Source organism: Periplaneta americana, chromosome 6 (assembly GCF_040183065.1).
Source record: "Periplaneta americana isolate PAMFEO1 chromosome 6, P.americana_PAMFEO1_priV1, whole genome shotgun sequence".
Taxonomy (NCBI): Eukaryota; Metazoa; Arthropoda; class Insecta; order Blattodea; family Blattidae; genus Periplaneta; species Periplaneta americana.
This window is the reverse complement of record NC_091122.1, coordinates 106,182,384-106,195,713: the sequence shown is the minus strand read 5'-3', so window position 1 is coordinate 106,195,713 and position 13,330 is coordinate 106,182,384. Positions and strand designations below refer to the sequence as shown.

Here is a 13,330-nt window from a genome sequence, read left to right as displayed (position 1 = left end):
TGGAACAATAATATACAACATTTATTTCAATCTTAGCCTTTTCCAAATTCACAGAGAAACAAACATAACTTGAATAAATAGAAAACTGATAGGCACTAAATGTAATACTGTAATACAATGTAACTTGAATACTGAAAATTAATACACACTTCTATACATGTCTTAGCTCATAGCACGTTAATTTATGGCAACATGTGTAACATTTACTAATAGCTATTAATAATAAATTAGCAATAATATATTTTACATTCTTAAAACACCTCACTTCTGTTAAGAATGAAAAGAATAATTATTGTCATCTAAATGAAGGAATCACATATATTTATATAAAACAAATTAGATACTACTTCATCACGAAACAGAACAACCGAATAGCATTTCTTTAACCTTTACTCTTATATAAGTTCACAAAACAATAATATATTTGAGGAATAATGATCAAGTATTCTATGCAACAGTGAAAGGCTTTATGAAACGAATATCATAACAATAATAATATAATGGACTATCCTGCATATTAGAACAACTTTAAAAAAATTTTGTAACTTCTTATTGCTTAAATTCTGGAACTCTGCGAGACCTTCTGTCGCTTGCTGGAGGGTTTCTCATCTTCTTCTGGATTGAATCCTATCTGTGTATAGAAAATAATTAAATCGTTATAGAATCTACAACGGCCAGGAAGCTGAATTAGTAGAGCAATTGGCTATGGATTGGAAGTTCTCAGGTTCAATCCGGAGTGGTAATGGGATTGTTCTCGTTGTCAAAACTTCCAGACTGGCCCCGAGATTTATTCAGCCTCCTATCAAATTGAGTACCGCATCTTTCACAGGACATACCTTTATCATTTTTACAGAGTTCATGAAGGATTGAAGAAGGTCAATAACAGACCGAAACATGGTAACCAGGTACGATAGAATTTAACACGAGAAAGTCATATAATACATATTCCGAAGGAGAATAATCATTACAGAAATAAACAGTTGAAGAAATACTTCATCCAATGGGGGATACGTGACTGATCATCTTGACTCAGAAATCCCCTTTTCCCCTTCTACAAGTGATACAAAGAAGTTGCAGATAACTTTGCCATATAGACATTGCCTGCAGTGTCCCACAAGGCAGTATTATTTTTTTTAGTAGCAAATAAGCCCATTTAGGACTACGAAAAGTACTTGGAGGCGTTTCTTTGCCTTTCTATTATTATTATTATTATTATTATTATTATTATTATTATTATTATTATTATTATTATCATTATTATTATTATTATTATTATTATTATTATTATTACTATTACTGTCCCACTACTGGGACTTACCTTCTTCTTGCTAGCAACTGGTCAGAGAGAAACATTATAAGTGTTCACGTAGGCTTCCGCAGCTGGTGTACATGGTCTGTGGATAAACATCGGGGCTTCTACCGCGTTGTCTTGGTGTTGATGGCTGACGTTTCGACCGCTGTGTTGTGGTCATCTTCAGAGCAGTTGGATTAAGGAAATACTCCCTTACTCCCCCCATTGAGAATCCTATATATATATATATATATATATATATATATATATACGAGCTCGCAAACTATTTCCTTAATCCAACTGCTCAGAAGATGACCACAACACAGTGGTCGAAACGTCAGCCATCAACACCAAGACAAAACGGTAGAAGCCCCGAAGTTTATCCACAGACCAGAAACATTATAAGTCTACAAATAGATTCAGCCAATTGGATTTATCACAGGACGACCTATGAATGAAGAAGGATGAGAAATGAATATATATATATATATATATATATATAGTTTCGCTACATGAAATGTACAGAGAATTGCTCATAAAGGAGAACAGTTGGATGATATCTTAGCAAATATATATATATATATATATATATATATATATCCATAGCTGTTATATCAGAAACTAGGAAAAAAACTATGAGGAACAAAACAGACACAAAATTACCGATACTTGTAATTTTATTCTGGTATAAAACAGAATATCCGAGCAAAAGCAGTAATAATGCTAATGATACACAAAAAGTTATGACAATGTCACTAATGAATATCATTTTCGGAACGAAAAAGTTATACAAATATGTCTCAAAATATCTAGAGGCTACTTGACTATATTAGGGATTTATGCACCAACAGGAGTAGCAGATGAGGAGACTGATAACATTTTACGACAAACTATTACTTCTCTTGAATAAAGTCAATAAGAATGATTTCATTATGCGTATGGAAGATTTTAATGCTACAATAGGAAACTCTAAAGTAGAACAAAACACTGGCATATTCGGTGAAAATACTCGAATACTCACAATCAGAACGGAAATTGTCTGTTAGATTTAGTATTATATAATCAACTGAAAGTCATGAATACATTTTTCAAACAGAAAGACAGTCATAAATTTACCTGGAAAGCAAGAGAATCAAAATCAATAACTGATTACGTTATATGCAGCAATAAATTGGCAGACTTGGTTCTAGACACCAGAGTCTTCCAATGCCCAGAAATGGAGCCTAATTGTTAAATTTAGTATGTCAAGTCCGCATGACACCATGATGGTATAGGAGAAAACAAAAATTACCCGAGTATATTATAAAGTTCACCTACTTAACGACCCTAGTACTAAATGGTTGTATCAAAAAAGATTGGATAAAGTAAACAAAACAATACAAACTGGTACAGAAGTTGAAGAGGAATGGAAGAACATCACAGACATAATAAAGCAAGCTGCATTCGAAAGCTTAGGTATTAAAAAGTGGCACAGGAAAAGAAGACTAAGGAACTGGGATGACCGGATAAAATAAATTATTTAAGATAATATAAAAAATATCTCAGTACAGGAAAAGATGAAGATAAGATTGAATATTACTTAAAAAAAGCAATTGCTAAATGTGAGGTAGAAAATATTACAGAAAAAACTAGGAAGAGTTTGTACCTTTCTTAGAAAATGATGTAACACGATCTCGACCACAGATATATAACATTCTAAAATTGATGAACAAAGAAATTAAAGAATCTGTTCGACTTAATACAAATACTCAGGACTCATGGTTAAAATATTATCAAGATTTATGGGGTAGAAAAACTTCCCCGCTTATGATGCAGCACTCAGGAAATTAGATACAGAACCCATCCCATTGGAAGAACTTTCCACAGTCCTTAAAAGCATGAAGAGTAATAAAGCACCAGAAGACTGTATAAGCATAGAACTTTTCAAACATGCAACTCGACCATTTCTGTTAAGATTCTTAAATTTTCTAAATATGATTTAGAATGGTGCAGCACTACCTAGCAGTTGGTCGAAACTTTGTGATACCTTTTACAAGAAAGGAGATATAAATGACTGCAATAATTTAGAGGAATTAGCTTATTAAATACTGGTTACCGGTACAAAATCTTTTTCAACTTAATTAAACACAAGTTAAATGGATATTATGAGGACATCTTAATGGAAAATCAGAATGGATTTATGAAAGGGAGATCATGCTGTGACGGTTTTTTTAACAATGAAACTTTTGATAGAAAAATATCGCTTATTTCATATAGAAATATATATTGCATTCACTGACCTCAATAAGGCTTTTGATAAAGTAAACTGCAACAAACTGTTAGAAATATTGACATTTGACCATATTCTACAACAAATAATTCAAAACATTTCTAACTTATACAAAGAAACAATGATTACTGGTAACGTTGATGATAAACTATCTAATTGATTTGAAATTTCTTCTGGAGTTAGATAAGGATGGCCATTTTCACCTCTTTTATTCAACATTTATATAAATGGAATAATACGTGAGTTTAGACATACAAGACATGGACATACAGTTATCAGCCGAAATTTATGTTTAGATATGCTACTATAATCTTCGCAAATGATTTGGACTCATCAGCTAGTTCTGAAGATGACCTACAACAATCAGTTGATAATTTAAAATTAATTGCTGATAAATTTTACATGGAAATCTCCATTAATAGAACCAAAATAATGGCTTTTTGTGGCAAAGAACCAGTACCATATCAAGTAAGATTTGTATAAATGAAAAAACTTCAAAAAGAGTTAATGAATTCAATTATATTGGCTTTAAACTATAATGTTTAGGACATTTAGATATTCCTGCAACAATTTTTTAATTTAATAAAGTCCTGGATATCATTAACAATGTAATGAAACCTTCCTTAGTCTATACAAAAACCTAGCAAGAACGGTCCTTTGTTATGGCAGTGAAGCTTGGACTTCAAGAAAGAATCATGAAAATAGAATTACTGTTAGTGAAATTAAGTTCATGCGCTGAACAGCTGGCTATACCAAATGGGATCACAAAAGAAATGAAGACATCTAACAAGAACTCAGAATGAAATTAGTACTGCAGTATATATACCGATACCAAGATAACAGACACCATCATGTTATTAACATTATCTTTACCATCATCATTACTATGGTATTTAGCAGCAGCAGTGTGTACATGGTGCAATGGGAATACTCTGGAAACCATCTCTAACATATCTTTTGTCTACTATTTCTTCCATTTGCACTTGTGATTTGAACTTGGATCTCTGGTACAGGAAACCGAATTAGCTGTGCGCCATTAATTTAAACACTAAGTAAAGAAGACATATTACGCTTTGAACTTAATTGGTTATTAGGGGAGAGTTCATTAAAATAATTATGCATAAATTTCAGTACAGTCATGCTCAAGTTACCTGACTGGCAGCTCTCGTCTGCCTTCTTTTCCGGGTTTCACGTGTTGAGATGTGAATTTCTTCCAAATGCTGCAACAGAATTAAAACGTAGTAACTTATTTGTTGTAAAAAGAATCAGGCTTATAATGGTCAAAGTAATGAATATATGTTTATTACTACGAACAAATATTCACACTAACTTACCAATTCTTACTCCGTTCATGTTTTTTAGCAAGTACAGTACTGTAGTTATAGTATTAATATTTAATTTTTAATAGTGGGTCCTAATTTATATTTGCTGGCATTTATATCAGGGCCTGAGTTTGATTCCCGGTCGGGGCAAGTTACCTGTTCAGGTTTTTTCTAGGATATTCCCTCAACCCAATATGAGCAAATGCTAGGTAACTTTCGGTGCTGGACCTCGGGCTCATTTCACCAGCATTATCACCTTCATCTCAGTCAGACGCTAAATAACCTATAGTATAGTATAGTATTTATTAGCTGTCGTTATAGCAAAAGCTAATGACCTAAGATGTTGATAAGTGTCGTAAAATAACCTACTAAAAAAAATAAAATTGACACCTGCTGGTGATCTCAGTGAGATGCTGTGCCTCTCTGAAAAACATCACAACTATGCGTGAAGATGCAGCTTATGATGAATTCACCCAAATTCCAACATCAATCAAATGTCTTTTATTTGAAGAAAATTTTCTTTCACAAGTGTATGAAACAATTACACTCTTAGATACCATAAGCCAGCCCATCAATATTGTCAAAAGTCAGAAAGCAGTGTCGCAGATGCAATAGAATAATTACAAATGACCCTGGTAATGACAAGCTACATCTTCAGAAACAGAGAAAACAATCTCTAAATACACATAGCATGTCAGCAAATATATTTCATCCACATTATCAAAGACAGAATCTTAATGAACATCATAACCAAGTAGAAGGATTCATATTGGAAACTTTAGATGCATAAGGTCTTGACAGTTTTCAGCAGTATTTATTGTGAACTTTTTAACAAGAACGATAAATCTCCAAACACATTGTGGTTTTTAGCCCATAACAAACTAGCAGATGTTACTAATAAACAGGGAACGGATTTATATGGACTAAAAATATATGAAATATGTAAATATATATGTAGTTATTTTTACCAAAATATGGAATTAAATATGGATTTTTACCAAAATATGGAATTAAATATGGACTTAAAATTATAAAAAAATGACTATGTACGTTAAATATTGGTACATTTTAATCAAACTAAACAAAAAATATAATGGACGTACCTTATCTTCCAATGTAGTTTCAACAAAACACAATTTTTATTGTCTGTTACCATAACAATAGGTTACAAACATTTCTTTCAAGTGCTGAAAAGTGAATCTTCTTCTATTGTCTCTGAGGATAGATTTATACTGACTAAAAGAGCGTTCGACGTCACAAGAAGTAACTGGTACATAATTCAATTTCACAATGTCTGCTGGGGATAAGTCCAAGTTAATCTTCACTGTTGATTCACCACTCATCACAGCAACAACCTTTTGTAGTTCTTCATATCCAGGGTTTTTTTAAAGTACAGTGTCCACCTTAGCTCTTACTGCATCTGCAACTTTACCTCTACCACGATTCAGTTGTTCCACAGTACTATTTATAATTTCAAAACTTTCAGATAGTGAAAGGTGCCTATTTTGGAGACTTTTGAGCGTTTTTATGATGCATGAAAATGTATGCTGAATGTGAGCTAAGTCATTCTTCACACCTATGTCACAGGTAACTGTTTTCGCAGTATCAATTGAGACTGCATCTTCAGAGTCCAATGCAAGGAGAACATTGTTAATAGAGTCTATATGTTCGGCATAATATTCAACTGCTTCTAGCCATGTACCCCATCTAGTTAAAATTGGCTTTGGTGGCAATGGAATTTCAGGGTACATTTCTTTCAACACGTTAACTCTACTGGGAGCTTTGAGAAATACTTTTTTCACTGATGAAATCAACAAATCTACTTTAGGGAAATTGTCTCTGACCACTTCTGCCACACGATGAAATGCATGCGCCACACAAGTAAAATGAGTCAATTTAGGATATACAACAGATAATGCTTGTCCAGCTTTGACCATATAAGGGGCAGCATCGCTAATAAAGAATAACACATTATCGTACATAATACCCTTTGGCCACAGGATACCCATAGCTTCGTTGAACAGTTTAACTATAGTTTTGTTATTGCACTTTTCTAGAACATCACAATGTAAAAGAATTCGTTCAGAATATTGTTCACTTAACAAACCGATAACTACATTACCAACAAGTCTACCTTCTTTGTCGGGAGTCTCATCAATGGAAACCCAAATTGAACTATCTTTAATTTCATCTCTTATCTTCTGTATTGTCTCATCGTAGATGGATGGAGCATACGTCTTCCTAAGTGTTGACTCATCCGGGATTGTATGTTGAGTATATTTTTCAAGGAATTCCCTGAAGACCTTATTCTTTAGTTTGTAGAGAGGAATATCAGCAGAGATGAGAGAACGGCACAGGTCGATGTTAAACTCAGATCTTACATTCGATGTTGTTGGTTGTGTTAAAAACAATTGTCTCTGCTTGGAATTTAGTTGTTTGTTGGCCTGATGTTTACTAGTTGTAATGTGTTGTTGCACCAGGAACTTTTGTGTAGATGATACTGCACACTGACACAAATTACAAAATAATATTTTATTGTCAGTTGATAAACCATCTTCTTTAAATTCTGAAATGTAACTTGTTAGTTTTGATTTTAAATTGACTGAATGACGTACTTTTGGCATATTTACCGTCTTTATAGTATGATTTACAAAACTGAACCTATGTGTACTCTGACTGGCATTTAACTGTTGAGCTGCACAACTGAAGTCTGTTAAAAATTTTAAATTAAATTAATACAGTTTTGTAACTTACTTTCCCATTGTTGATAGGACTGCTAATTTTCAAATAACTCTGATGTTAAAGGGATTACTGAACATGTGTTTAAATCTCTATTGTTGAAATGTATTTTTAAAAGTTAATGGAATTTTGTTTTGTTTTATTGTTAAACCTAATATAATATGGACTGTTTTATATGAAATATGGAAAATATATGGAAATTAACGAAAATATGTACTAAACTCTAAAATATGGAAAAATATGGAAAATAAAAGTAGGATTTTTCAACCCTACACATTGTGAAACATAAAGATAATGCAAAATATAAATTATATTAGCTTTATAAGTAAATATGTATTTACATATAAATCCTTTCCCTGCTAATAAATAAAAATATTCCAACTACGTCTGCAGAACTGGAGAGAGCTTTTCCAACTGTCTTTTGTCCATAATGCTAACAGAAATTGCCTTTCATTTGAAAAATAACAAAATAAAAACTAGTGCATATTTATTACACTCTTAAAATGAAAAATCAAGTGTGTGATAATTATTGACTACATTTTGTTAATAATGTGTAGTGTTAGTTAATTTTGTAATTCAACATCGTAGAATGCTTGAGTTTTAATGACATAATTTCCATAACAGAAGCTATTTTGAAATCAAGCAGTTATCAAGTTCTTATATTGTATGAGTACTTGTCTTAATTGTGTTAACTTTACATATAATTTTTGGATTATCATTAAAAAGTAATCAGAAAACAACTGTTATTTATTGCAAAGAGTGAAGTGAATTGATAAGTGTGTATTTTACAATATTTGCTAAGGGTAATAACTACTCAACAATTCAAGGTAAATAAGTGCAATTTTTACATAATAAGTAACAACACATTAAAACTAATTTAATAATAATCGAAATGTTAAATTATGTCGTATCTGTGGTCAATGAAGAGTTGTGAAACATAACTGAATTCAATTTGCACTAAGTATTTTATATGTAAGAATATTAACAGAACTTAAAATAAAATAACGAAGTAATTATCGTTTAATTCGTCAAAATCAATTAAATGTTACCTTATTACATCATGATATATAAAATAAAACCTTCTTACATTACGTATTTTATGTGTAAATTACGTTTAAAATATCTACAGGTAATTTACTCGCCCAACTCTGCATGCAGCCCATCATAATGAAATGCATTATATTTAAATACCCTATACTGAAAAAATTTTCTCCACTGTAAAATTTAATATATTTTCAAACTTTTCCTTTTCGAATCAGCATTTCGCCACATATTTGATGTTATATTACTATTTTCTTTTCTAAATCGCAATTAAAATTATATGAGACTATACATCATAAATATTTAAAAACTATAACCTGTTCAATTGGTTTATTTCCAAGGTTGTTTTCAGTTAAAGGACATTACCTAAGGTTTCCTCCCCCCCCCCCCCCCACCAGATATTTTTTAGTTATAAGAAGAATTCAACATCTTGAAGAAATATTTCCATAATAGATTTACAGTATGAAAATAAATCCAATGTTATGTTAGTTCCCTATACTCGATCGCTGTCATATTTACAGCATCTCTCACCTTCTCGTTGCAGTCCATTGCTTCAATGTGGTCTGTCTTGAAGATAAAGTCATGAGCCTTTAAGTCAGCAAAAGGTCCAAAGTAGCGAGGCATGATCTCATTCTTCAGGAACTTCAGATTAACAGAGCGAGGGTTTCTGTCAACAGAAATCAGTATGTTCACTATGGCACCCTTTTGTGAATATTTAGTTCTCTAATCATGTATTTTTAATTCCCAAATAATAAAATTGATAGAAAGTTGTGAGCCCACAAAAATCCATGCCAAAATGTTTATATAACTAGACTCTCAGCTTCTCTGATAGCGATGAAGTGGTTTGTGGCATGCAGTCTATCTGTAGGTACACAGCATAATCACGTCAACTATCAGACTAATGTCGTTGTCGGTGGTTACCATGCTTGCTATTACATCCGAGTTCTTGCATTCAAATCTGACTTTAGATGGTGGGTTTTTAAAAGTGATAAAGTTTCTTAGCTTAGCTTACTTTAACAGCAAGTAAAATCAAGAGCCATTGATTTATGACAAAACGACCATGTTCCCACATGAGAGTACTTCAGAAAAAATTACTTCCTAAGTAGGTAGGTATAGGCCTTAAAGGACATGGGTGAATTCAGAAATGCATAATATTATAGAGTGTTAGTTGGAAGGCCTGAGGGAAAAAGACCTTCGGAGATGATAACATTAAGATGGATTTTACTAGATGTGATATGATGGTAGTGGCTGGATTAAACTTGCTCAGGATAGGGACCAATGACGGACTTGTGTGAGAGCGGCAATGAACCTCTGGCTTCTTTAAAAGCCATTTGTAAGTGCTGCTGTTGCTGCCGCTGCCACCACCACCATGGCTGCTGTCACCGCCACCACCACCAGACCACAATCATGCAATTATAAAATGTTGGGACTAATATGGTCAATAATAATTTATTCTTTCTTTACGCCTCATTCACTTCTTACGACTGTACTTTACTTTACATTAGTGAGATCGACACTCGAATCTGCATATGTAGTCTGGATTCCGTTACAACTGACTAGACTAAATCACAAAAGTATCTAACTAATATTCGTATCGTTATGCTCATATAAATTTCTGCCCAGTAACTCCAGGGAAAGTTATGAGAAAAATGTCACAGTTCATATTGTAGATGCCAATAGCTTGATTCTCTGTTTTTATTCAAAGCTCTCAAAGAAGATAACTTGTGATTATTTCATAAACAACATTTATTTTCGTATTTCTATGAAATATATGAGAACTCTCAAACTTTTCTACAACAGAAACTCTAAATCTCTTTCCTCTGTCTCCAGATGCATTAAAACTGCCGACCTGTAAAGTAGCAAATTCAATTCATTTTAATTTATAGACTTGATATGTAAAGGTAACTGAACTGAACATTGTACGTGTGTATCTTATGTTTATGTTATTAGTGTGCTGCCATGGCTGCATGGGATCATTGACTCATTGACTGCATGGAGTACTTGTACGCAGTGAACAATTACGGACACCATATGGAGCATGTAGATGTTATTTATTTATTTATTACCAGTGCTAACTAATTTTCGTTTTCATAAATATTGCTTCTTTATTAATTTTACACCTAATTTAAGAAAGTACCTATTAGTTATGTATCAAATATATTAGATGCACAAAAGTGTTTGGGCTCTTGGTCGTTCTTTATGCTGTGCTTCTGCTTTGTATATGTATCTTAGATTGTTTCATTTATTCTGTATCTATTAACTATGCCTTTATAATTAGACCTTATATACTGTAATTCGAATCAAGCATAATAAAAGAATTAGGCCGGTATTTTAGGTAACTTTATAGTATTAATATGGACTTTTTACAATAAAGAAGACTCTTTGATGACTCAAGAACATTTACGAAAATGTCCAGCTTTGGCATCAAATCTTTTGGATTCGGACTCTAAATTATACTGGGAAGCTAGAAGGCGAATGGATAACGTCTAATCTGGAGTCAAGGTACGCGGTTTTAACACTTTAAGCCAGGAGGTATTCAAATATCTCAGTGCCAGCACTTTCAAATGCCTCCACTACAAAAAAAACTTTCATGAGGTGCCAACAATTAACATAGAGACATCTATTTTTTTACCATGAATATTAGATGAAATGGAGTGTCGAATAGTTAAGAATTCACATCCATATTACTGTTGGCTTTCTCGATAAAAAAATAGCAAATTTGAATATACTAGTACTAGGCCTACCACTGAATTCAAAGTGTTAATCCTGGTCTAGCACGATAGATCTTTAGTCAGAAAGAATATTAAATGGAGCTCCGATTGGATAAGATGTTCTATACGACGGATTTACTGCACATAAAATATTTCTCTTTTGCAAAATTCTATGTATAGGCTTGTCATTACTCTGTCTTAAATTGTTGGTACCAGTAACATTATATCGTCATGGTAACAATTGCCAAAGCATTTAGCAGAAAATAATGGAAACAAATCAATTCAAAAGTCATTGGTCCAAAATCTTTTTTGTAAGAAGGCACTGTACATGTATGTAGCACACAAATTGAAAAGGAATATCAATAAAATCAGGAAGAGTCAGAGCCAATGATTCAGCTGTCAAATGTTTAGCATTGGAAACCAACCAACTTCCTCAATTCATGAGATTTTAATAATTATTTATGTATTAATAAATTATTGCACAACACAATTCACTTACCCTTTGCATCGGGAAGGCTTAAGAATTCCATCTTTCTCAAGGTGATCAAAGAGGAGCTGGGAAATATCTCCTGAAACATCTAGTTCCTGAGCTATGAAGCATGGGGTGACACGACCCTGTGTTACGAACATCAAAGTACGGCGATACAAACACACCTCCTGTAATATACCAGTACCCATAAACAACATACACTTCAGTGCAACTTGCATAAAAAACCTCATGAAACAAGTTTCTAATATCTGGCAAATAGACAGTAACATTGTCTGAATGGTGAACACCAAAAGCAATTTAAGGGTATAGATGGCATGGAGCATGAGTAATTAAGATATAAGAAACAAATTAAACATGTCTCCAGTAATAGCATTAATGTCAAACACTATCAACAGAAATGATACGAACACATAGAGAGGATACAAGAAACTCATATTCTTGATAGTATCTTAAAACCCAAAAGACGCAAAAACAGGAAGATAAACTATCAGGTGTTACATGTTAATGTACAATTATAAATGAATGGCTACAAGAAGAAACACATAATTCTCTGAAACACATACGAAAGACTATTCCTGATTTTCAAAGGACGTTATGAAGATGAAGTTTTACTAGCTATGTATGAAATCTAGTGCACAGGACTGGCTTAATAGTTCCATCATCAGAGTATACTAGAGCCTTCGACAAGTACAGCTCATGCATTTTGTCATGACACTCGCGATGTGCAGTACGGGAACAACATTTCTATAGAGGGGGTAGGAGTAGAAGGGAAGGTCGGGCGTGTGTCTACCGAGTTCAAGGAAAAGGCTAACCCATTCCCCTATAATTCGTAAGTAGACTCATCCGATCTCGTGCGCAGCTCTGTAGGAAGAGTGGGGGAGTGTCTGGACATAATGCGTGAGCTGTAATAGCAACATAGTTATTGTTTCACACTAAAATTATTTAGGTTTCTTTTGACATTACATATTTCAAATATAGTCTCCTAACACGTCAACAATATATTGCCAAATTCTTGGAAGACAGCAGACTCCATCTGCAGCAGCATTTCTGGATATATCTCTCACTGACCAATCTAAAGCTCTTTGGATGTCAACTCTTGATTGAAAGTGAATGCCTCGCTTCCATCCAACTTGCAATAGTTCAATATGGTAGAACTTCTCTCTCACAGGCTTCTTGTAATGCCCTGAAGCACTGAGTTGCAGGTTTGTTTCTTGCAACTTGGATTTTTATGAAGCACCTTTATTCGTACCTTTAGGGCTGTATTGTTTACTACAAATCAGAAACATCCCCTGTATTTACAATATATGGCTACTTCGAGACTTTCAATGCCTGGTATTGCAGATTTATGAAACAATCACTGCTCTATTATGTAGTGCAAGATTTCAAAGGTCACCGCTAGGAGCACTGATTTACAGCATTATTGCCATCACTTGTCGAATGCCCTAGTAGTCTACAGTATATTGTATA

The 13,330-nt window shown here is 33.2% G+C and overlaps 1 protein-coding gene across 3 annotated transcripts in view; it reads right to left on the bottom strand.

The window, feature by feature from the left end:
• The window catches only part of LOC138701632 (uncharacterized), a 53,666-nt gene continuing 40,336 nt past the window's right edge, over positions 1-13,330 (bottom strand). For all 3 annotated transcript variants that reach the window (XM_069828731.1, XM_069828732.1, XM_069828733.1), the window contains 4 exons: positions 11,873-12,030; positions 9,194-9,329; positions 4,712-4,780; positions 1-631 (listed from right to left, as the gene is read on the bottom strand). In XM_069828731.1, the coding sequence (XP_069684832.1) occupies positions 557-631; positions 4,712-4,780; positions 9,194-9,329; positions 11,873-12,030 (438 nt within the window). In that variant the 3' untranslated portion in view covers positions 1-556. The remainder of the gene's footprint in view (positions 632-4,711; positions 4,781-9,193; positions 9,330-11,872; positions 12,031-13,330) is intronic.